Consider the following 26765-nt stretch of genomic DNA (forward strand, 5'->3'; position numbering starts at 1 on the left):
TCAACCTGACAGTTCCCAAACATGCTGGATTTGTTCAGAGGAGGTTTGCCATTGCATTCCTCTGTGGCTGAGAGCAAGGTCATGTTGGTCTCCACCAGTCTGTTTCTGGGAACAATTCAAAGTATGTAACTTTCATCTTTTGAACATACATACAATCCATGGGTTTTTGACCATTGGGACTGCCCATTTGCTTCTACAAGCCTTGGTTATTTCATGCCTGGACTATTGTAATAGCCTACTGGCAGATTTGCCTTCCTGCTTTCTTAGTCCTCTGATTTTAATCCAGAACAGTGCTGTTTGGGTTGTCTTAAATATCCCCAAATACTCACATGTCTCTTCTCCTCATAGATCCCTACACAGACTACCAGTTCAGGCCAAGCTTTTGGTCCTGGTATTTAAGGTCCTGTACTTTAACCTCTCCAGTATCTGGCACCTTGGCTGGCATGGCATGTATCACCTAGAAATTTAAGACTTACAGACAAAGGATTATTGGTGATTCCATCAATGTACAGTGTATGGCTCTATCAAGGCTGTGAGCTTTTCAGGTTCTGAAAAGAAACAGTCTTCCTTTGCATCTTTGGCTGGAGGAGAATCTTACCAGCTTTCATAAAAGGTTGAAGACCTTCCTCTTTGACTCACCAGATTAATTTGCTGAGTGTGCCTAAACTGGCCAAGATGGGTAGCGACTGATAAAAATTTTGCTTTTGGTATATTAGTATATTCCTTTACTATTTTAGCATTTTATAGTGTTGTGTTTTATCATCCATTTTTATTATATATGTCTGATGTTCTGCCATAAATGTTGTTGTGTTGCTGCTGCTGTTGCTGCTGCTGTTGTGTGCCTTATAGTATGATTATGAGCTATAAAACCCTATGTGGCTCAGATCCAGGCAAATTGAATATCTTCCCAAATCAGCCGCTGAGATCTTCACAGGCATGTTTGGTGGGAATGTGGTAAAAAGCCTTTTCGGTGGCTGCTGTCAGACTCTGAAACTCCCTTCCAAGGGAAGTGAGGATTGTTTCTTCTTTGTTCTCTTTCTAGTGGCAGTTGAAGAATTTTATTCCAATAAGCTTTGGGGAATGGATAGATTTTATAAGAAAATGTTTTTATGGTATTGTACTGCTTTTAATTATGTGTTTTAAAGTAATACTTTAAATGGTTTTAATTTAGTTTAATATGTTTTAACCTTAGCTTTTTGAATGTTTAACCAGATTGTTTTTCTTGTTATTTTATCTATTTTGCAAGTTACTTTGAGTCCCAGATTGGAGGGAAATGCAGGATATAAATAAAAGGACAAGTGGATGGCATGAGGAATGCAATTTTAAAATGTCAAAAGAAACATTTTTGAAGGAGCCTAACAAATACCTGCTATCATGATGCAGGTGAAATGTCAAGAATAAACTCTCCCAGAACACGGACACATAGCCACCAAAATAAATATTGTGCCCCTAAAAGCTTAGATCAAGAACTTATTATTGTTCCAGTTCAACCATCAAGAGTGACATGACATTTTATAAACAGATCTGAAGCACCTTTTATGCTTTTCATATTACTTACATGGATTGTGCTTAAAGCTGGGATAAATTAACAAGTGAAAGGGTTCTTAATGCTTTTAGGTGTATGAGGTGGAGAAAAATTACATTAATCATTGTGAAGGTCAAGTAATCTCTTATTACAAACAGGGAGAAGTGTGTCTGCATGCATATGTTTGTGTGTGTGTGTGTGTGAGAGAGAGAGAGAGAGAGAGATCTTTGCATCAAATTACATAGTATACTTCTCAAACAACCTTGCATGCCCCCAGTTCTCTGGGCACTTTGTAAACTGCACTGCAGCCAGAAAATAGCATAACACAAATGAGTTATGCTTTTGACAGAACTGAGAAAATAAGTTTTCAGATTTTTATCTTACTGTTACTGTATCTTACTGGGCATTGTATATCCAAACTATTCAAGGATAAGAGAAATTCACTGAGCATGATTAGCATAAATGATGTGGCTTCAGGGCGGGATATGGAGTGGAGGCAGCCATGTTCGCCTTAATCGATGACCTCCGTCTGGGCACAGACAGGGGAAGTGTGACCCCGTTAGTGCTTTTGGACATCTCAGCGGCTTTCAATACCATCGACCATGGTATCCTTCTGGAACCCCTGAGGGAGTTGGGTATAGGGGGCACTGCGCTCCAGTGGCTCCAATCCTACCTCTCGGGCAGGTCCCAGATGGTGAGGCTGGGGGACAGTTGCTCTTCTAGGAAAGAGCTTACATCTGGCGTCCCTCAAGGTGCCATTCTGTCCCCCATGCTATTTAACATTTACATGAAACCGCTGGGAGAGATCATCCAGAGACATAGGGCATGGGATTATCAGTACGCTGATGACACCCAAATATGTTTCTCTATGTCCCCGACTGCTACAGTGACTGACTTCTCCTCTCTGAATCCCTGCCTTGAGTCAGTAATGGACTGGATGAGGAAAAACAAACTCAAGCAGAATCCAGAGAAAAGGGAGGTACTTACCATAGGTTCCTTAGGTCTGTGGAGGGAAATTTGTCCACCACTCCTTGATGGGGTCACACTTCCCCTGAAGGACGAAGTTCACAGTTTGGGAGTACTTCTGGACCCGTCTCTACATTTGTCATCTCAAGTGGATGCGATGGCCAGAAGTGTTTGGTACCAACTTCGGTTGATATGCCAACTGTGACCCTACCTCAACCGAAAGGACCTTGAAGCTGTAGTACATGCTCTAGTAATCTCTCATTTCGATTTCTGTAATGCGCTCTACAAGGAGCTACCTTTGTATCAGGTTTGGAAGCTTCAACTAGTGCAAAATGCAGCAGCCAGGTTGGTCACTAGCTCTTCGAGACCTGACCATATAACACCTATCTTGAAAGGTCTACACTGGCTCCCAATTAGCTTCCGGGCACAATACAAGGTGTTGGTTATTACCTTTAAAGCACTACATGGCTTGGGTCCAGATTACTTACGGGAACGCATCTCCCTATACAATCCGCCCCGCACTCTTAGAACAAGTGGGAAGAAGCTGTTGCGGATACCAGCATCCAAACATGTTTCTACTTCCCAAAAGGCATTCAGTATAGCTGCCCGTAGACTATGGAATGGACTCCCAGAGGAGACCCGCCTTGTCACATCCTTGGAAACTTTCAAGAAGGCGGTAAAGACAGAGCTCTTTCACCGTGCATACCGTCCTGACCTCCTATGAAGACCACTAGTATGGAATGAGAGCAGCTGACCCCATGATTAATTGATGTTTTATGTTTTTATGTTTCTATGCTTTTATGTTGTTATGTTGTTATGTTTTTATATTTTTAGCTGTGGTTTTAATTGTGCAGTAACTAATGCTGCAATATTGTAAGTGTAATTTTAACTCAGCTGTGATCCTGCCTTGATCCATTGGGAGAATTGGGAAGATAGAAATAAAAATTATTAATTATTATTATTTTAGACATTAAAGAGCCATAAGAGTTCATTTATTCAAAATATTTCCAATTATTTTCAGTTTCAATTCAGGCTATAACCACACTACAGAAATAATCAAGTTTGATACCAATTTAACTGCCAATGCTAATGCTATGGAATTCTGAGAACTCTGAGGCTGTGCAGACCAGCGTTATACACTCCGTGAGTTGGCTTGGGGGTGTGACATATGCATGCCAGCCGCCCCCATACCCCCACATGTTAGCGTCATATTGTGTGTCCAACCACATGGTGGGGGCGTCATGGCACTCCATGGGTGCAATGTTTAAACATGCGGCACCAAAGGAATGTTGAAAAGCCACCGCCATGGCAGCTAGGGAGTGCTTTCCACGGTGCAAAGGAGCAGCTTTTTGTGGCTTCTTTTTGCACCAGATTGGGACCATGGTGTGTGGTTGCTGCAGACCTGATCTGGCAAGGAAAGGGGCAGTCTGTTGAGCACCTTTGTTGTGGCACCAGAGAAGGCTAAATGTCTCACAAAACTACAGTTCCCAGAATTCCATAGCATTGAGCTATGGCATTTAAAGTGGTGTCAAACTGGATTATTTCTGCTGTGTGGATGCAGCCTCAGTGAGTTTTTTCTGCCACCCAAAGTACAGAACAAATACACTGGATCTTGGTGGAAGATGTCTTCAGTTGCACTGGCTGTGGGAACATAGCCAGACACCTCTCTGATCTTTTCTGCTTTCTATTAATAATGAAATGGATGTTGTGGGTGACTATTGCAGCAACATGGCAAGTCCTAGGTCAAGTGACCCAGAGACCGTAGCAGCATTTTCTCTGGGCAGCTCTTAAACTGTATGTGATCTTATGAAATCTCAGACTACATATGTGTATGTTGCCAAGAGGATTCCCATCATAATGCAATTCTAGGCTGCATAAATAGGAGTATAGTGTCTAAATTCAAGGAAGTAATAGTACCACTCTATTCTGCTTTGGTCAGACCTCACCTGGAATAATGTATCCAGTTCTGGGCACCATAGTTCAGGAAGGATACTGACAAGTTGGAACATGTCTAGAGGAGGGCAGCCAAAACAATGAAAAGTCTGGAAGCCATGCCCTATGAACAGCAGCTTATGGAGCTAGGTATGTTTAGCCTGGAGAAGAGAAGGTTAAGAGGTTATATGACAGCCATGTTTAAATATTTGAAGGGATGTCGTATTGAGGATGGAGCAAGCTTGTTTTCTGCTGCTCCAAAAACTAGGACCTGGAGCAATGGATTCAAGCTACAGGAAAAGCAATTCTGCCTAAACATTAAGATGAACTTCCTGACAGTAAGAGCTGTTTGTCAGTGGAATATGCTGCCTCAGAGTGTGAATGGCCAATTGACCATCTGTCAAGAGTGCTTTGATTGTGTATTCCTGAATGGCATAGGGTTGTATTTGATAGCCCTTGGGGCCTCTTCCAACTCTATGCACTTTATTACACTACTAAAAAAGATGGGAGCATAGCAATATGCTCCTGTCAATATCTGACAGTAAGGGCTGTTTGACAGTGGAACACACTCCCTCTGAGTGTAGTGGAGTCTCCTTCCTTGGAGGTCTTTAAGCAGTGGCTGGATGGCATCTGTCGGGTATGCTTTGATTGAGAGTTCCTGCATGGCAGGGGGCTGGACTGGAGGGCCCTTGTGGTCTCTTCCAACTCTATGATTCTATTATTCTAATATCATGCAATAACGTCAAGATTTCCACACAACATTGCATGCATGACATTGCGATTATTGTACAATTATCGCATGAATAAAGAGGCATTCTAATGCTGCTTATTATACACAGAATTTTACTGTGAATAATCAGCACTGCTATAATGCTGCTTTATTCATGGGATAATCAGGCATTGTGTGAAAATCTTGATGTTATTGCTTGATATTGACGGAAGCATACTGCTATGCTCCCATCTTTTTTGGTAGTGTACTAAACTCCTATGATTCTACAATGTATTTAAAATGACATTTTGTTATAGCATCCATTTAGGATTGCATTTGAAAGAACTTGAAACTGCAATTCAATGCAAATATTTCATATAGAAAATTGCATACATTTAGTCAAAGCACTAGCTGTAATATGTTTTGTTTTCAAGAAGCTGAAGAAGAAGTAAAAAAAAGCACACCCTACAGTCAACATTTAGAGATTAATTGCAAGGCCAAGTAATTTACTGATAGATGTTCATGCTTATAATATGCATTAAAAGCATAAAAGAACTCTAAGATGTTAAAACACTTTTCTAAATGTGGGCAGATTTTAATGTCTTCTCTCATTATCTTCTAGAGTAAGATTGGTTGTTACACAGTCCTCATTAAGTAATATTTGTTACTAACATGTCCTTTTAATGGTTTCTACCTATTCTCAGGCTGATGACACAAATATTATGATTCAATAAGCTTTTCTTTAATAAACACTCTCAGACCTTTTGAAACTATTATCCTGCTAACTATCTTTGCCAATTGTGTGGCATTGGCTATCTACCTGCCCATGCCCGAAGATGATAACAACAAAATGAATACTAGACTGGTAAGAAATTTTTCTCTTCCCACTCGCATGCTTGCCAAATTATCTTCCTCATTTTCAACACTTACAAGGACTAATGCTGTAACCAAATTTTATAATAATTGTTGGAAGACTCTAATCAACAACAACAACAACAGTACAAAGACTGGACCCAGTCCCTAATGCAGAAGTTTGGAACCTCTGGCCCTTCAGAAATTACTGGATTACACCTAGGCCATTGGCTATGCTGATTGAGGCATGCAAAACCTCTAACATCAAGCTAGCATAACCTGAATTACTTATTGTGCACAGATAAACCTTATAAGAACACCTGTTAGTAGTGCCTCTGACAAAGAAGACCTTTTTACAAAGCATTTTCTGGCTCATGCAATCCCTTCTTTAGCTGGTTGTTTGTTTGTTTGTTTGTATCAGCATTGCCATTGGGAGGATGTTGGAGGATTGGTGTAAAAGCCTAGACTTTTAGTACTGGGTTTCAGCAGTGTGTCTGCAGTAAACAATGCAATAAAGCTTGAGCTGGAAAAGAGCAGGATTCTACTTTAGGTGATCCTGCTGTAGCTGTGTGTGTTTGCCTACAAGAAGCAAGGAAAATAGCAACTTTCAAACATCCAACATATGAAAGAAGCATAAATCTATATCATATATACTCTTCTATAAGTTGATAAATGTATGCACAAAAATTGACCCCCCAAAATGCTACGTCAATTTATTTACAGCTCAGTATGGTTATGTGATAGCAGCTCTTTCAGATTTTCCCATGCAGTCAGGAGAGCAGTTGATTTCTCTCTTGCACCAAGCAGAAAGAGTCTGGACCTTATCACACATTGGGGGGGGGGGGGTTATAGCTCAGATCCGCAGTCACTCCTGTTCTAGCAATGCAAAGCGTGATTTTTTTTACACCAGATCCAGAGTCACTCCTCTTTAGCAATTTGGATTGAGGTTAAAACGTCATGTTTTTCCACACCTGGTTGCCTTTCTGTTGTCCTTCTGAAGTGAGGGGCAAGCTAAGTCAGTTTGATTCCAAGCAAGTCACGTGATGCGGACTCAAGCAAAGGGGAGTGAGTGCACATTGTATTACCACACCAGAGCATACTTTGAGGGGTCAACGATTCGAATTGCCCGCCTTGCACATGCTCAGTGGGGCTCTGGACGCTGTCCTCCTTCCCTGCCCCCTCCTTAGCTGTCATCCTTCATTGAGGTGAAGGAGGAGGCAGGGGATGATGGGATCAGTGGCAGGTTGAAGGAGAGGAGCAGATCGGGGTCTAGGAACAGTCAGGGGATGATGGGATAGGTCGCTGGGGGTCCCTGGGGCCAGGATTGGGATGCAGGAGCAATCAGGGGATGATGGGATAGGTCACTGGGGGTCCCTGGGGCCAGGATCGGGATGCAGGAGAAGGCAGGGGATGATGGGTTAGCTCACTGGGGGTCCCTGGGGTCAGGATCGGGATGCAGGAGCAGTCAGCGGATGATGGGATTGGTGGAAGGCTGAAGGAGGGGAGCAGATCACGGTCTAGGAGAAGGCAGGGGATGATGAGATTGGTGGCAGGCTGAAGGAGGGGAGCAGATCGGGGTCTAGGAGGATGCAGAGGACGCGGGAGATGATGGGATCGGCTGGTTGGCAGAGAGGAGGAGGAAGGGAATGACGGAGCAGGATGCAGGGGCCAAGGGGGGTGGCATCGGAGTGCTTTTCCACACCAGACCAAATCGCAGTGCAATTGAAGCGAATTCTCTGGAGTCACTTTTTTCCTGTTTTTACCAAAATGAGGGGTGACTTCAGAAGCACTGCTGAAGCAATTCTCAAGGGGCTCCCATAGAAATCAATGGCGTCTGATAAAACGGTCAGTTTATGACATGAAACCACATCATTGGAAGTGCAATCACTTCGGAAGAGAGCTGGAACTGAGCCACAACACCACCCAAAAGCTGTCTGTCTGGGGAGTGAAGAATGAAACAAAATGCCTCAATTAGAGTCTCTTTTGATGCACGCGCACACGCACACACACACACACATACGCACACAATGAAGGAGCCTCCAAGTTTTACCCTGGACCTATCCACAGGTCATGGCAAAATCCATAACTTTGCCTCCAAAACCTGCCCTCAACTGATATATGAGGTTGACTTATAGTTGAGTATATACTTTAAGTTTGGCCACGAAAATAGAAATCATAAGAAAAATGGAAGTTGGTGAAAGAAAGAAAATCATATCTGGATACATTTTGGAAGAAGATTTCAAGTGGTCTAAGTTCAAAATGTTTTTGTTTACTTAAGCAAAGCTTATCTAATTTCACATGTGCATATTGTTAGCTTTGAATAAAAGGTCTGCTGAAACATGTTGAATGGCTATTCTTTTTTGTAGTTTAGGAACCTATCCCTATTCTCTCCATGTTTGGAACCAAATTTTCTGTTTGAGAAGTAATGTCCAGGAACACATACAAATTTGTTAATTTGCAGAAGACACCAAATTAGGAGGGGTAGCAAATACCCGAGAGGTTGTTGCTATTAACTGTCCTTGAGTCGATCCTGACTCATGGCAATCCTGTGGATGAGACACCTCCAAGACCCCCATATCCTCCACTCTCTGCTTAAGTCCTGCAAATTTATACCAGTGATTTTCTTAATAGAGTCCATCCATCTAGCATGCAATCTTCCTCTCTTTCTACCTCCCTCCACCTTTCCTAGCATTATTGTCTTTTCCAATGACTTGTACCTTCTCATGATGTGGCCGGAGTAGACAGTCACAACTGAATCATTTTAGCTTCAAGAAAGATTTTAGGCTTGATCAGTTCTGGGATCCACTTGTTTGTCTTTTTGGCTTTCCACAGTATTCTCAGCACTCTTCTCCAGCACCAAATCTCAAATGAACTGATGTTCTGTGAAGTTGAGGGTTTTCATGGCCGGCATCCATAGTTTTTTGTGGGTTTTTCGGGCCATATGGCTACATAGCCCGAAAAACCCCCAAAGAACTGATGTTCTTCTTATCTGCTTTCTTCACTGTCAAGCTCTCACACCTGTACATGGTTATAGGGAATACAATGGCTTGTACAATTCAAACTTTCATTCTCAATTGTATATCTTTACTCTATAGGATTTTTTCTAGTTTATTCATAGCTGCCCTCCCCAATCCTAGTCTTCTGATTTCTTGACTGCAGTTCCCATTCTGGTATGCAAACTCTTTTACTGCTTCAATTTCTTCATTGTCAAGATTGAATTTAGGTCCTCTATGGTCATTATCCCAAGAGGACAGGATCAGAATTCAAAATGACTTAACAGTTTAGAGAGTTGGGCCAAAACTAACAAAATGAATTTCAACAAGGAGAAATGTAAATGTAAATAGGGCAACTCAGCCAAGTATAGCAAGAAATTCTGAGAATTTCTTTGTAGTTATAGATTGTGTAAATGCTGAATTCTTCATAAGGTGAAAAATAGTCCCAAAAGAGAAATGTGATACAGAGCAAGGTCTACCTGTTACACACCTAGCTTAACTCTTCTGCCCTTTTGACTTCAATGATGGAGACAATTATCATGGAAAACATGCAAACATGAAGAAGAGAAAGAGAAGCAGAGTGGAAGAATAAAACAAGTTGAGTTTGGATTAAAACAAGAGAGTGTGATGATAATAGGATCAAACCAGGGCTGGATACACAGAGGACAAATTATTTTGCAGGTGTGGATTCAGCACAGAATGCATGTTGACTATCATCACAGTAACTCAATGAGGATAGCCAAATTAAGACCTACTGAGTTACTGAGGTTCTTGTCTATAGAAATAAAACCCTTGCAGCAGATGACATTTGGCAGTTCTAGTTATTAGATAGCCATCCCAATCAGGAGAATGGAATGTCAATAGAACAAACCACCAGAGGATGGGAAGAAGCCTTTAAGAAAACTCACAAGTTTGAGACTTGCCCCCTAGTTGTAGCCAAATCTTGCTGTCATGCCCCATAGCTTTTCAAAAACAGTAACTGATGGATTCCCCCCATACAGGAACTGGCTTCTCTGTCCCATGTAACTGAAATAAAGATAAACAGTGCTAACCTTAATCAGCTTCATACTGAAACATGTAAAGCCTGGCAGAGAAGGGGCACTGGAACTTCTACAGGGAATTAACAGTGATGGACAGTTGCAGCTGTGAATGAGAAGCAGGCAATAGCAGCCTCTGATGAGAAAAGTACAACCATAGTAACTATTCTAAGCTATGACTGCCAATGTTAGCCAGCCGTGCTGACAGTCAGATCAGCTGTGGCACTAAGCGACTGAGAATAGACTAGTCTTAAGTCTAGTCAGTGTCTTAAAAGAAAAGAAAAACAAATTTTCTTTTCTCTTTCCTCTTGCTAGATGACATCTCCCATACCTCAAATTCACTACAGTGGTCCCTCCACATGCGCTGAGCTTAGGAGTGAAGGACCCCCATGAATGTGGAAAAAACGCAAATAAAAAAAAACTATTTTTTTAACCTGACAAAACACCTCTCTAGGAATCTCCAGGTCCTTCAGTGCAACTCTGTGGTCGACATCTGTTAGGAGTTGGTCATAAAATCATGCTGGAGGACCTACAAATGTCTAAAGAAAAGTTTTCTCTAGGAACGTCTAGGTTCTCTAGCACAGGTCTATGGGCAACGTCTGGCAGAGTTGTGCAGGAGGACCTAGAGATTTCTAGAGATAACATATTGATTAAATCTGCAAATAATCAAATCCACAAAAGTCAAATCCACAAACGTGGAGGGCCAACTGTATTGTGGTGATGCAGGGACACTTCACTCAAAAGGCAGTAGAGACCCCTATAACAGCTGGAGGGTACCAGGCTGCAGAAAGTTGCTCTACATGTCAATACAAAACTGAGAAGTGTTGTGATTTAGGAGATTATCACACAGGGTAAAGGATGGAATATTCCCGTTCTTACCCTGTCTTTTTGGTTTGATTGTGGAAGATTTTCAGATGACATTTGTCCTTATCCCATCCTTCAGTTGTTCCTATTGCGTGATTGCGATAACATTATCAGATTACACCACACTTATCCTGTCCTCCCATCACTGAAATGACATGGCCCCGTCACTTTGTATTAACAGAAACTCCTGTTAATACAATGATGGGTGCCACTGAAAGAAGGACGTGATAAGCATGGACGCAATAAGGACGGGGTAAGGATGGGAGTGATCACTCCTTACCCTGCGTGATAATCTCCTTAGTAACCAATCTGTGGGCATATATTTGTTGTTGAAGTCAGAGCACATATATAAACTCATATTTCAATGTTCGCAAACATTTCAATGCTGCCATTGCTCCAACCTGTCCATATCCCTCTCAAAATGAGGTGCCCAGAACTGTACACAGCACTCTGGCACAGAACACAGTGGGACCATTACTTTCCTCAATTTGGAAACCATTGTTCTATGAATGCAAACTAAAATAGCATTCACCTTCTTTCCTGTAGCATCACACTGCTGGTTCATGTTCAACAACAATCCCAAGGTCTTCTTCACATGTAACACTGCTGAGCCATGACCTGTGCCGTACCTGTCCATTTGGTTCCCATGACCCAAATGCAGACTTTTGTGTTTGTCTCTATTGAATTTGTCTCGTTTCTCTTTTCTTTCTTTTTTAAATCTAATGGATTGCCATGCTTGCACAATTGTGCTAAAAACAAACAAACAAACAAATGCAGACTGAAAGGCATACTGGGAAGAGCATGGAAGTGGGACTATGGACTCTGGCATGAGGAAGGCAGAAGCTGGGACAGAAGCAGCACTACTGCACTTTTGAAGAGCTGTGTGATGTGATCGTCTCCAACCCAATATATTTGCATTTGCTAGACTAACAGGATTGTGGCACGTTATGAGGCTGGTGTGATATAGTCTTAGGTCCTTCTGAATTCTATGCCTATCCTGCAATGTGCTAGCCACCTCTCCCAGTTTTGTGTTATCTGCAAACTCAAAAAGGATTCCCTCTACCTTATCATCTAAGTAATTGATAAAAATGTTGACGAATAATGGCCATAGGAGCCCTGGTGGCGCAGTGGTTAAATGCCTGTACTGCAGCCATTCACTCGAAACCACAAGGTTGCGAGTTCAAGACCAGCAAAGGGCCCAAGCTCGACTCAGGCTTGCATCCTTCCGAGGTCGCTAAAATAGTACCCAGACTGTTGGGGGCAAATTAGCTTACTTGCTAATTTGCTTACTTGCTGTTCACCGCTATGATCTTTGGAATAGCGGTATATAAATAAAACAAATTATTAAATTATTATTATAGGATAAAACCTTGAGGCAGACCACCCAAGACCTCATACCAATTTGAAGTGCAATCATTGACTGTAACTCTTTGAGCACAGTTTTCCAACCAGTGATGGAGCCATCTGACAGTGTTCCCCATCTATTCCACATTTCATCCGTTTGCTAATCAATAAATTATGGGAGACTTTATCAAATGTTTTGCTGAAATTCAAATAAATGTAACATCCACAGCATTCCCATAATCTACTAAACTGACAGATTTTTTAAAAAGATATACAATTAGTTTGACAGAATTTGTTCTTGATAAACCCATGCTAATGTTTTTTTTCTGGTATTGAGGTCAGGCTGATTGGGCCATAGTTTCCTGGATCTGTTTTTCCCCTCTTCTTTTGTCTTTTGTCTTTTTTTTTTTAAGAAAAGGGACAATGTTTGCTCTTCTCCAATCCTTTGGCCCCTCACCTGTTCTCCATGATTTCTCAAAAATGATGACAAGTGGTTCAGAGAGTATATTTGCATGTTCCTTCAGTACTTTGGTTTGCAGTTCATCTGGCCCTGCAGATCTGAACTCATTTAGGTTGGCTAGGTAATTCCTAATTCTATCAATCTTGATTTGCAATCCAGGTCCCTTGCAAAGGTCTCTGCTACTTCATGGAAGCATACCATTCTGGTTTTTTTTTTTTTTTTTTTTTTTTTTTTTTGGGGGGGGGGAGAAACTGAAGCAAACTACATATTGAACAGTTCTGCCTTTTCATTTTGGTCTGTTAACATTTTATCATCCTTATTGAACAGTGTGCCCACTGTCTACCTGGTCATTCTCTTACCTCAAATATCCCTCCCCCCGCTCCCATTTTATTGCTCCTTGCTTGTTGAGCCAGTCTCAGTGCATTGTGGGTTTTAGCTTTCCTTATACTATCCCTGCAAGTCTGGGTTACACATATGTACTCTTCCTTGGTGATTTGCCCTTCCTTCCATTCTGTATGTTGTTGTTGTCATTGTTGTTGTTGTCGTTGCTGCTGCTGTGTGTCTTCAAGTTGTTTCTGACTTACTGTAAACCGAAAATCATAGGATTTTCTTGGCAAGATTTGTTCTGAGGAGGTTTACCATTGCCTTGCCCTGAGGCTGAAAGAGTGTGACTTGGCCAAGGTCACTCAATGGATTTCTAAGGCTGAGAGTAGTATATAGAGCAAGGATTTGAACCCTGGTCTCCAGAGTCTGCAGCAATATTCAAACCAATACACCACACTGGCTCATCCATTCTATATTTGTTGTTGTTGTGTGTCTTTAAGTCATTTCCAACTTATGGCAACCTACCATGGGTTTCCTGGTGTTGTGGGTTTCTCTAGCCAAGTGAGGCATTGAACCCCATTTTCCAGAGTCCCAATCCTGCACTCAAACCACTATGCCACACTGGCTCTCTCCATTCTATATATATATCTTTTTATCCTTTCACTTTCTCCTTGAATATGCTGTGCAGCCACATTGGCTTTTTCAGATTTTCCCATTTTTCATCTTCCATCCGATTGTTTGTGATTATGTTTTTTGAAATTCCTTCCTCAAGATGCAGCTCAGGTCACAACAGTTTCTCCAGTCATTGTGAGGGGCAAAACAGACAGTAAAGTGCCTGACCTAGAACAGCTATTTCTGACTGGTCTGGATTTTTTTAAAAATTTTTTAATTAATATAATAGATTAAAATCCAATAAAGAAATATTTAAAAAAGGAGTGATACCAAGTAATAGCAACACAGTTTACATCACAAATCTAGGCACAAAATACAATATAAGAAATAATAATATTAATAAGGACTTAATATTTACACTATACAGCAGTCGATTTGTTTGTTAACTGTGTTCTGTATTAGAGTAAATCTTTGCTGACTTCCTTCCAACTCAGTGTCAGATATTAGTGAATTTTTCTTCTCCTTCCCATTTACCTTTTGTCACTATTTGTAACCAGCATTCTTATATAGTATTTCTTGTGATTAATACATGTGGCAACTGAGTTTCACAAAGATGTATCCATTTGAACTATGAACTTTATCGCACAGTCAGGGATGAGAACGGGACAAAAGGAGCCTGGAAGGGAACGGAACGAGTGGGGGGGGGGTGCATTTTACTGCACACAAGGAAGTACCTCACTTGTTCCCTTCCCTTCTGTTCCCAATCCGTCCCCAGAGGAGGAGATTTTTGTGAACTGTTTTGAACAGTTCTCAAAAATTGCCCCCTCTGGAACAGGTGGGGAACGGAACGAGTGAGGGACTTAGTGTGCAGTAAAATGCATCCCCCACTCGTTCCACACTTGTTCATGGCCCCTTCCGTTCTGTTCTCATCTCTGCCTGGAGCCCGTGGTGCGATACAGTTCTATATATCAATGTGTCAATCATTATTTGAATAAATGTATTTCAATAAATATTTTATCTATGATTTTGTCTATATGTATTATTTTATCTATGCATATTCATTTGATTTTTCAGGGTTTTTTTCTTTTTAATAGTCAGAGAACATCTTTTAAGTAACTACTTATTTGTGGGAGAGAAGATAATCACACCCATGAACAAATCTATAAACTAATATGCCATAATATTAACTTTGATACACTGTAATATATATTACTGAGTTTCAGAGAGCAAAGGTAGATTAAACATCTTATTCTAATATAAGGTTAATTATCAAAACAGAAAACAGAAAATGAACCCCCAGCTTTTTCCCCAGAACCGCATTAGTTTTTTCCATTCTTCTTTATATCTATCTAATGTCTTATCTCTCAACAACATTGTTCGTTTACTCAGGTCTTTAAACAGAGGCTGGATGGCCATCTGTTGGGGATGCTTTGATTGAGAGTTCCTGCATGGCAGGGGTTGGACTGGATTTTCTCCAATATTTCCTTTGTGTTGTATCATCAAGTATGTATGTCGTGTTCAAAAGGCACAATTCTGGTACCACTGGGAATTGAATGTCTATTTTTTTAAAAAAAATTATGCAGATCCCTTGAATATTGCTCACAGACCATAGTTTGAGAACCTCTGCTTTAGAGTATGTATCTAGGTAGGTTAGCTAAAAGTCTAAACCCAATACCCTGGATAATTAGTTGAATTTCATCTGTAATATTCACTACTCATAACAAGACGCCTTGTCCTGGTAGATTAACTATGGATAGTTTCTCCTATTCAGCTGTAACTTAAGGTAGTTACATAATCATGGTGTTATTGCTGATGAGATTTATACATTCTACCAGCATGCTATGAACATGTAGTTGTATATTAATTTGTTACTCTCTGTGTGTGTGTCTAAAACTATTATCATATGGTTGATTATATAACTGGAATCATTTTGTATGATCTGCATTAACTAAACAAGATTCTCTGGTTGCATGCAGACATCACACTTGACTATAATTTAGATTGGCATGAATAAATCCAACCACAATTTGGGCTTGCTTGCTTCACTCTCCTGTCTCTTCATTCAGCATGGCTACAGGGAAGGGTTTGGAAATGTTTGCCTCAATGGTTTAGGTTCTTCTGAACCTTAAATAGTGTTTAATCTTCACTGTGGTTTATATTAAAGTCCCAGATTCAAAAAAACATGGTTTGAATTTGACTTGTCTCAAACAAATCATAGGGAGCATTAGTCACAGTTCAATCAGTCATAAATAGTTGTGGTTGAGTAAAGCTTCAGATCAGAAATCCATCTCCAAATGGTCACACTAGTGGAAATGAATGGGCAATGGTGGTTCATAGCTTTCATATAAAAGAAGATAAATCTTTACTGCTTTACTTTGAACTTTAAGTGAGATACCTAAAGTAGTAAACCCTAGCCCTCAAACAGGTTCAGTACCTTGGACAGCTCTTAATAAACTCACTATCCCACTGCCATGGAAACTACTAGAATGGTCTGAGCAGAGTTTATTAAAAATACTTTACCCAACAACATCACTCACACTATCCCAGCCACTGCTCATGCTGGCTGGGGGATTCTAAGAGTTGTCATCTTAAAAAAAACAAAACAAAACAAAAAAACCAGTGACCTGCTCTGAAAACAGGTAACCATCACCAGACCCAAGCCATACTGCCAGGAGTAGGTTTTAAACTGACCTCTTTTTGCTCCGATCCCAAGGACCGGAGCGTGGGGTCAGAATGGCTTTGGGCCACGTTGGGGGCATGCGTCATTGAAACACTATACCCCAAAGTGGCTGGAAGCCACTTCTTTTGGCCCATGTGTTTCAGGCCTTTGATTACTGAAATGTGTTTTACATGGTGCCCTTGGATATTTCAAAAGCTACAGCTAATAGCTGGATTGTTGAACTTCTTTTAGAAACCACATGACATAGTTATAAAGGAATTGTACTACCTATCAGTATATTTTCAGTTTGAATGCAAGGCACCAATAATAACGTTTGAAGCCCCAATGGCTTGGAACTTCAACATTTGGAAGAATACCTTTCCGCAGATATGACTATGAACAGAGGTTTGCTGCAGGATCTCTGCTCTGTATTTATCAGGGGAAGCTGTGTGCATGAGAGGGAGGCTTCTCTGCTTTAACACCACTGCTGTAGAATATCCTCCCCTTGGAGGCCTGATTGGCATTGACACTGCCTTCATCCTAGCACAAAGTTAAAACATTTTTTAAAAAACCACAAACATTGGAGACAAATGGGGATTTTGTCCAAATCTGTACCAGTACATGGTTTAAAACTGTTTTTAATTTGTCCCTCCTCACATTTTTAATATAATTTTAAGGTGTTTAAATTATTTCTTGCTTTTTAATATTTTAATTGTTTTAAATTGATTTTACTTGTCCGCTGTCCAATATCTTGTGATATCAGACAGGATAAAAACCAATACATAATGTGTGTGCATATGTATTCACAACTGAGATTTTAATCTATATTATTATTATTATTATTAACCTTTATTTATAAAGCGCTGTCAATTTACACAGTGCTGTACATAGAAACTTTTAGTTAGATGGTTCCAATAATAAAAATATTATTAACATTTTCATACCTTTACCCTCTCCTTTTGGTGTTTTCTAGGAAAAGCTAGAATACTTCTTTCTTATAGTATTTGCCATCGAGGCGGTAATGAAGATCATAGCTTATGGATTTCTATTCCATGCAGATGCCTACCTCCGGAATGGCTGGAACGTGTTGGATTTTACAATAGTCTTTCTGGGGTAAAGTCACTCCATTTTATTTAGCTTTGTGCGCAAATCTGAATTTCCTTGGAGAAATAGTGTTCATGTACATTAAAGCAGCAATCTTCTCAAATTCAAGTTTCTCTTGAATAGACACACCGAGGGCTACACTTTAAATATTTTGTTGTTGTAACTCTATCTTGTGTGATAGTTTCCATATTTTAATTCTGGTGTTCTTTATTTTAAATTGTAAGGAGTTTTCCATTGTTTCATTTTATTTCTCTGTGTTTATATTAATGTATTTAAATCCCACTTTTTCACCAAAATTGAGACTCAAAGTATCCCATAGTTTGAAAGAACAATATAATTAAAAGAATACAAAAAGAGAGCATTAAAGTAGAATTAAACTATTTGCAGTATTAAAACCAGTCATTCAATTTAAAAATACATTTAAAAGATTTTTAAAAGCGACGTTAAGCTCCCAGAATGAAAGAGAGAGACACTGTACAATCATTTAACTTATCACAGGAAGAATCAGCAGTTCCCCATGAAGTTTCTCTGCTCTCTTTTCATTGTTGTTATTATTGTTGTTGTGTGTCTTCAAGCCATTTTTGACCCTAAACATATTACATTGATTTCTTGGCAAAATTTGCTCAGAGCCTTTGCAAGAGTGTAACTTGCCCAAGGCCACTCAATGGGTTTCCATGGTTGAGTGGTGATCCAAACACTATTCTTCAGAGTCCTTGTTCAATGCTCAAACCACTACACCATGCTGGCTCTCTCTCTCTCTCTCCAAATTATTTTATATTTCAATCAATTTGGCTGTTTTCAGCATTTGTGTGTCATTGCTGTTGCTGTTTTTCAAAGCTGTATTAACATCAAGTTCTTTAAAGCAAAACACGCAAATGCAAATAGATATAGCAGACTTTTAATATTCTCTTGTGTTGGGAAATGGGATAACCTTAACCCTAACATGGTTCCAGTTTAGACATTTGAGCCCCATGGAAGCCCTATGAATATGACGCACAGCCATTGTGTCTCCTGCATGTACACTATCTCTGTTAACTCTAATGAATATAAATGGGAAGAAAAGAGATACTCATAAACATATTATCTCAAAGCCTGTTGTATTCCTGATTGCTGCAGAGACATATCTTCACTTTCAATATTCTGTTTTATGACAACTGTTAGTACAAATTTGACACATAAACTTCAATGGGGTGTATTTCTCCAAGAGGTTAGAAATGTGACTTATCCTGGAGAAACACTTGTGTAGACCTGTATAGAGATAGCTATGTTTGTGATTACAACAGCTGGAAAAAGAAGTGCAGCTGATGTCCCAGGATGGCCATTTTACATATATGTTCCATATTTCCCAATGTATATTATTGTTGTATGCCTTCAAGTCATTTCCAACTTATGGCATCCTTGAGGCAACCCTATCATAAAGTTTTCTTGACAAGATTTGTTGAGAGGGGGCTTGCCTTTGCCTTCCTCTGAGGCTGGGAGAGTGTGACTTGCCCAAGGCTACTCGGTGGGTTTCCATGGTTGAGGATTTGAACGCTGGTTTCCAGAGCCCTAATCTGACACTCAAATAACTATATCATGTATATTGCCTGTCATATTCCAAATAACTATACTGCAGAGTAGATGGCAAGAAGTTGTAATTGTCCACATGAACTGATACAGAACAGCTAGTGGCAATATCAATCATGACAGATGGATGCCTTTTTCATTGTCAAATGGAGGACATGTTAAATCACTCAACATGGAGGCAGTTGCCATGCCATGAACTGTTGTTTTACACTGTAAAATCTAAAGCATCCTTGCTGTGCAGATCTTGCTATTTTTGCCATTGTATCACAACCCTTTCTTGTTGGACAAGATGTAATAAAGTGCCTTAATCTGTGTAGAGAGCAGGTTTGATAAAACTGATTATGTTTAATTTTTAAGATAAAAAAGTTTCACATTTTTACATAGGGATTTGAAAATTTAACTCAGATTTCTAAATTTTCTCAAAATAGAAAAATCTAGGTTAAAGTTATCATCATTAAAACTAAATATAGCTTATTATTAAATTCTGTGTAAATGCTAGCAGTTTATGGAGATGGAAGATAACCAAATTGGCTCTATTCTGCTGATGTACATGAAGAGCGTGAGCTCTCTCTTGCTTTCTCCCTCTCTTTCTCTGAGTGAAAAGATAGAAAAGAAATAAGGAGATGGCGCAGATTTGAACAAGGAGAGAAATCTAGATATAAAGTATGCAATTTTTGATCATATCAAAAATTAATCTGAAAGCAATTCAGAATAATTGCTTAGTGTGTGCTTACCTTATGAACCCACATCTTTGAATACAAATTGTAGTTATATTAAACAATAATGTAGGTGTACTAAAAAAGAGGAAGATTAAATATAACCTTCCTCATTAGTGATTTAAACTGTAATTTGAATCATTCAAATTGAGTCCTTCAGAGAAGCAGATTAAATCATAATCTAGATCAGTTTGATTTGAATCAAATCAGCCCTGCCAAAGTGATTTAAAATCATTACCATAAATACCCTAAAGGCACCAGAACTTGTCTGATCTTGGAAGCTAAACGTGATCTGCCCTGATTAATACTTGGATGGAAGTCTGCCAACGAATACCAGATATTGTAGGCTATATTTCAGAGGAAGGAATTGGCAAAGCCTCCTATGGAGTATTCCTTGCCTAAGCAAACCCTTGTGAAATTGATGGGGTCACCATAAATCAACAGGCCACTTGAAGGCATGCACACACACTATGCAGCAGCCACAACATGACACTGGTCCCAACCGAACCAGGGAGCCAAGCTTCATTTCTTCCTTAAGACACCCACCCATCTTTGCTTTCGTTCTCCAGTTGCGTCTTGCCATGTCTATGTTGTCACCTGTCCCTTTTCACTCATTATCTCCTTGTAGAGTCTTCACAGTCATCCTGGAGAAAATCAGTGTAATGGAGAGTGCACTGCTTAGTGGGCAAGGCTTTGATGTCAAAGCTCTAAGAGCCTTTCGAGTGCTGCGGCCCCTACGCCTGGTGTCAGGAATACCGAGTGAGTGAAACCTTCTTAGGGTTTGATGATTGGATCCACATGGAAGGCTAAACTGGGATGTTTGGACACAATTCCCATAAACTTTCCCATGCAGTGATTGTAAGAGAAATAAGAAATAAAAATAGGTTATGTTCTTATGTCAAGCTGTGCCTACGTGTTTCGGGTGGGATGGGGAGAGTAACTGGATAATTATAGTAGACAAGGAGCTTCTCCAGGTATGGCAAATGTGATGGCAGGTTATGGTATTTGTTGTTGTCGTTTTCATTTATTTTTTGTACAATCTCTGTCTATCCATCCATCCATCCATCTATCTATATCCAAACAATGTTTCTATTGTCCCGGACTGTTTTCTGGCAACTCCTGGCAGCAGTTGCAACATTTTATTCCAGGCCTCAAGTAGGTTTCTTTGCAATCCTAAAACTTATCAGAGTTCACTTCTATTCCCTTTGATTTAAATAAACAAACAAACAAACCATAGTGCATCAGTACATCAGTGAAATGATAACTTTTTAAATCTTTTTTAAAAGTCAGTGAGGAGATCATTTGTCCTTCTAACAATAGGACTATCTCAGCAAAACCACATTTAAAAAACAAAAACAAAAAACACCTTTGGGAAAGCCCTAGTGGAGGTCCAAGTAATGACTACAACTGGCCTTCATAAAGTATGGCACAAATGGAAGACAGTGGTGTCACTAGGGATGGTGTCTCTCCAGTGTGGTAACTCATGGGCTCAGTGTGGTACCCCCCATAACTCAGTGTGGTCTCCCCAGTCCCCCCACAGCTACAGTGAGTGGGAGCTGTGGTGGAGGGAGAGACCCAGTCTTGGTTGTCTCCCACTCACATGGAGCAAAGACAAGAGCAGGCTCAGACCCTGCTTCTAGGACAAGGAGCACAGGCCAGGACAGTGGGAGGGAATGGAAGGCAAGATGGACAGCAGTGTGCCAATTATCTGGGAAAGGTGATGCTGCTATCCAACAGCCCCTGGCAGATTTGGCAGGGTTTCTAGCTAGGCTGGAAAAAGGAGGCAGCAATGGTGGCCACAGGCTCCTTTCCTTCTGGCACCATGGCCACCACTGTTACCATTGCTGCTGATACCTCCCTTTCCCAACCAGTCCCAAAAGGACCTGCCAGGCAGCAGAAGGATCCTAGCACCACCAGTGGCAGTAGCAGATTGCTGAAACAACATGGTTGGCAGACGGGCAGATGGGGAATCTTGAGACAGACAGTGAGTGGGCATCCCCACTGGGTGTTACCCCCTGATGGTGTCAGCTGGTGCAGTTCACATACCCCACATCTCCTAAGGTGAAAAATGTTGAGGCATTCTGTTCTCTCTTTCCTTGACATCAAGTACAGTAGTCTCAGGACAATTGAGATGCAGACCATCCTTGGGCCCTCTGTGGGTGCTAGACTGAAGTAACCAGCACACCAAATGGTGTTCTGTGCTGGTGGGGTTAGGGATTTTGATGTCCAACCATATGGGGGCAAAACTGTTATGCTTTAGAAAGGGTAAAATAGTAAGAATTGCTCTCCCCCCACCCCCCACGGCAATAATTTTTGTCTATTGCTGTGACCATAGTATTACTATTTGGTTTATTGTGTGAGCTTTCACTAGTTACCACATCTTCTTTATGAGATGTAGAGCAAAGACATTTAAAGATTAAATTGAAGATGGGGTCATATGATTGTGTGTGACGTTGTTTGAAATGTAAGTGTAAAGTATAATGCTGATGTGAACAATTTGTTCTCTTCCTTCCTCTTTCAGGTCTGCAGGTGGTACTGAATTCCCTAGTCAAGGCCATGCTGCCCTTATTTCACATTGCTGTGCTTGTTGTCTTCATGCTTGTCATCTATGGCATTATGGGACAAGAGCTCTTCAAGGGGAAGATGCACAAGACCTGCTATTTCAATGGGACAGGTAGGGATTATGGCCGAGCTGGTCAGAACAATAAAAGATATTTGAGACTATAGATGCCTCAGATATTTGAGGAATCTCCATGAAGCAGAGTATCTGTTTCTGGCACTCTTGTGTATTGCACTTTCTGAAACTCTGCTTTACTTAGAAATGACAACTGGGCCTCGTGCTAAGATACCTAGATAAAAGTATACACTAAGTATTTTGCAAGTTCTCACATGTGGACTTTTCTTTCTTCCCTCAGACATCGTGGCTACTGTGGAAAATGAAAAACCAGCTCCATGTACAAGTGCAGGCCACGGACGCCAATGTACTATTCCTGGTTCTGAGTGCAGGGGGAAGTGGCCAGGACCCAACAATGGCATTACACACTTTGATAACTTTGGGTTTGCTATGTTGACTGTCTACCAATGTATCTCTATGGAAGGATGGACTCAAGTCCTCTACTGGGTAGGCTGCACATGAAGTGTCATTGTAGAAAAGTGTCACTCACTACAGTATAATTTTATTGTTCCATTATATAAAGCCAACATACCACAGTCTGTATAGGGTACACATCCCCAAGGATATTTATGATATGGGCTCCATTTCCAAGAGCCCTAAAAGGCATGTGACCTCACATCTATGACATTCAGTCTATATCAGCAACATGCCCCTCTTGAAGTCAGCAGTGATTCAAACTAGAAATCATTAGTTCACACCAGTCCATCAGATAGATATTGATGGAAATCTAGACTGGATTAGCAGTCAGTTACCCACCAAGATACCTAGTGTTATAGATTTCATGTGATGGATGAATAATGATCTACCTTCAATTTTGTCTTGGGTGGCTCCATGAACCCGATTTCTTTCAGAATTGGAAACTTTACAGTGTGTCATGTATACTAATGATTTCATAATCATTATTTTCTCATTTCTATTCTGCCTTAGGTAAATGATGCCATTGGCAATGAGTGGCCCTGGATCTACTTTGTTAGCCTCATCTTGCTTGGGTCATTTTTTATCCTTAACCTGATCCTGGGTGTGCTCAGTGGGTAAGCGCGTCTGAGCATGTGGTTTGTTTTCGACCCTCTGTATGTTATTACTGAGATGGAAGTATGTCCTAAATGTGACATAACACTCTCCAGCACTTTAAGACAAAGAATAGTTTGGGGTGCTTCTTTATGTTGCTGAAATAAATAAGAAAAACTTCTTTCCCTGCACACTTATTCTTATGCTCCTGTCTCTTCTTAATGCCTTAATAGTACAAGTCAGTCTCTCATGCCAAGAAGAAGGCAAGATATAAAACAAACAAACAAACAAACAAACAAACAAAAAAACCCCGTGGCATGCAGTGCAAACAAATGCCTCTGTTAATTACATTCAGGTGATTGTCTGAGAACACAAAGTTGCACATATTTTCTTTCACTGGCATTGCAGACCTTACACAATGCCTTGAGGTCTTCACAACTAATTGTATACGCAAGGTCTTGAACCTACACAACAATATGCCAGTGCATCCTTCTGGCTGGGATCATTAGTCTCCTTTGCATCTTCATCTATCTGGCAGTAACTAATTGTGGGAGAAGGCAACAAAATTCAGGGTCAGTCTGGAGGCTGGGGTACAAAATTCCCCTCCTCTCCCATACAAATATACACAAGTTTGATTTGGAGAATAGGACACCCACTGTCATCAGGGAAGAAAACATGAGAATTCAGATTTGCTAACATAATGGTGATAATGCCAACAACTATGGAAATGGATGCAACATGTGTACTCACCTAGTCTCATCAAGCTTTTGTGGGTGGTAAGGTTAGGTCAGTCTGTCTATTACTCTCTTAGAGCCCACAGAAATAATTTTTTTTATTTACTAGCTTTATTTTACAATCTTATTTACAATTGTTTTCTCTATATATATTACTTCATGTCAAACATACTTATGTACAAACATAATCAAAAGCACTGTTCTCGCCTTTCTTACATTTTCTATTTGCCATTTCCACTTATTTCTTATTACATATCAAACAATCTTGCTTAGATAACTCGTACCTTTTCCCATGTCCGTAATATCGGGGCCCGTTCTTCATTCACTTCCAATTCTGCCCTGTTATTCAATATCTTAGTGAACCTATCCATTTCTTTCATCTCAAATACCTTTACCCTCCATTCTTCTATTTGAGGAGGGCTATTATCCTTCCATTTTTGCGCTATCAAAAGTCTTGCAGCTGTAATTAAATATATAAATACTCTCCAATATTTTTTTTCGGTCTTATTGTCGATAAGAAATAATTTTAAGGAATACTTTGTAAATAAAATCACTTTTGTCAATTCCAATTTGGGTTTCAAAACATTTTCAAGTACACATTATTTCAGTACCCCTTTCAACAAGCCTATAACACAAGATAATTTACAAAAGGAGCATTCAAAACTGAGAGCTCATGGCTTGCATGAGGCTGTCCAGACATTGCTGAGCAGTCAAACTAAGAACAATCATTCATGAGCTTTAACCACTATGTAATGCCAATTCTTATCTGAATTTACTTCAGGGAGTTCTCCAAAGAGCGCGAGAAAGCAAAATCACGAGGTACTTTCCAGAAACTGAGGGAAAAACAGCAACTAGAGGAGGACATGAAAGGCTACATGGACTGGATTGTACATGCAGAAGTCATGGACAGTGACCGGACACGCGGAGAAGGTGCTAAAGCTTGCCAAGCAGTGTTGACTGACTAACTGAAGGAAATAGCTTTCCAGGAAAAGTGCTACAGGACCTAATTTCCTGGAAATTCTGATAGAAGTTTGCCAGAATATGCTGTTTGGTTAAGGGTCAAATAAGATGAATGGCTAACCATGAAACTAACCATTGTGTGATTGGCTTTTAAAAGATTAACGGCAGCTGCCGAGTGCTCATCTGGGTCCAGTCTGTGGGTGTGAGGTGGATTAGCGCTTTGTCCTCCATGTGGATTAGGTTCTTTCTATTGGAACAATGCACTGGAAAGGAAAGAACAGGAATGAGACACCATTCAGACTATAACAGGATCTATGGAAAAAGAAGAATGGATTTTTTGTGGGAAACCGTTGCAGGCTCAGCTGTTGCTGCACTTGTCGATTCACAATTTAAGCATGCAGTACAGCTCCCAGTACACCTCTGGTCTGAATTTAATGTGCTCATGATAACCTTTAAAGCCCTAAATGGATTAGGACCTGGATATTTGCAGGAGCTCTCTTACATATGCCTATCTGAGAACTGAGGTCTCTTGGAGGGGCCCTTGCCTTCATCTGACTGGTCATAGCAATACACAGAGTGAGGACCTTCTCAGCTGTGGGAGGATATGGAATATCCTCTCCTCAAAGGCCAATTTGATGCTAATACTGGTGTTATTCAAGCACTATGTCAAAATGTGGCCTTTTTATTAAAACCTTTAGGGTCTGATTGATCCCCCCCAATTGGCACATGATTTAAATTGTCCATTTTTCGTTGTTAAATGGTTTACTATGCCTTTGGTCTTTCCAAATTATTCTTACCTTAAAAAAATGATTTCCACGTCTACTGTCTTTAAATTCTTGGATATAGGGCAAGGTACATGTATTTAAACAAATGAACACATAAAATAAATTTATTTAAAGAAATCAGTAAGTAAATAAAAACCAGTCCACATTAGATACCTACACCTGCAATTTACTTTGAAAATTCCATTTGTGCATCTGTTAATTGCATGAATACTGCCATCATGTCTTCTCTCACTTTTGACTGCACTTTCAAAAGGCTACAATGATACTTGCCTGGTGAAGATTTGCTCAGTAAACTATGGCTGCCCAACTGTTCAGATACCTTGTATTTGTGCTTGAGTGTAAGGGTCATAAGAGCACTGCTCTTTGTCCTGTGGTATGGCTGGCAGCAATTAGAATTTTGTACAGATGCAACCAATACACTCATAGATCAATTACGTAGTTCCAAGGCAGATTCTTCATCTTCCTGAGGGATGATGCTATTTAAAAAAGGTGACATAGGGGCTCTCCAGACTGCCTCAAAGGGCACCCAGTTTTCCTCCAGAGGGATGCCACGGCACTCAAACTACTCAGCATCCCTCCAGACCAAAAAGAACCCAGAAAAACTGGATTCTTCTTCACATGGGGATGCCATCATCAGTGTGCCATTAGTGCACTGTGATGTGCTTATGATGCAAGCGCGGCGCCCAGAGGTGCAGATGCAGTGCCGTGCTTGTGTCATGCACATGTGCCCCATATGGATGGCACCACATAAAGATGGCACCATCCATATGTTCTAGGGTTCCAGAGCATGCGGATGCTGTGCACTCCTTGGCCCCAGGCCACCGCAAACCGGCAGTCTGTACCGGGCCATAGGGTATGTCTACACTGTAGAAAAAATGCAATTTAGCACCACTTTAGCTGCCATGGTTCCATCCTACAAAATCCTGGTATCTGTAGTTTTG

The 26765-nt window shown here is 40.4% G+C and overlaps 1 protein-coding gene across 2 annotated transcripts in view; it reads left to right on the forward strand.

Moving 5' to 3' along the window:
- Nucleotides 1-26765, forward strand: part of CACNA1S (calcium voltage-gated channel subunit alpha1 S) — a 95323-nt gene that overhangs the window by 6378 nt on the left and 62180 nt on the right. For both annotated transcript variants that reach the window (XM_089514825.1, XM_089514827.1), the window contains exons 2-8: nucleotides 5892-5997; nucleotides 17251-17390; nucleotides 20292-20422; nucleotides 22185-22337; nucleotides 22579-22784; nucleotides 23265-23368; nucleotides 24861-25009. In XM_089514825.1, the coding sequence (XP_089370951.1) occupies nucleotides 5892-5997; nucleotides 17251-17390; nucleotides 20292-20422; nucleotides 22185-22337; nucleotides 22579-22784; nucleotides 23265-23368; nucleotides 24861-25009 (989 nt within the window). The remainder of the gene's footprint in view (nucleotides 1-5891; nucleotides 5998-17250; nucleotides 17391-20291; nucleotides 20423-22184; nucleotides 22338-22578; nucleotides 22785-23264; nucleotides 23369-24860; nucleotides 25010-26765) is intronic.

This window comes from Sceloporus occidentalis, unplaced genomic scaffold, assembly GCF_023333645.1.
Source record: "Sceloporus occidentalis isolate IW3139 unplaced genomic scaffold, rSceOcc1.0.p SCAF_3, whole genome shotgun sequence".
NCBI lineage: Eukaryota > Metazoa > Chordata > Lepidosauria > Squamata > Phrynosomatidae > Sceloporus > Sceloporus occidentalis.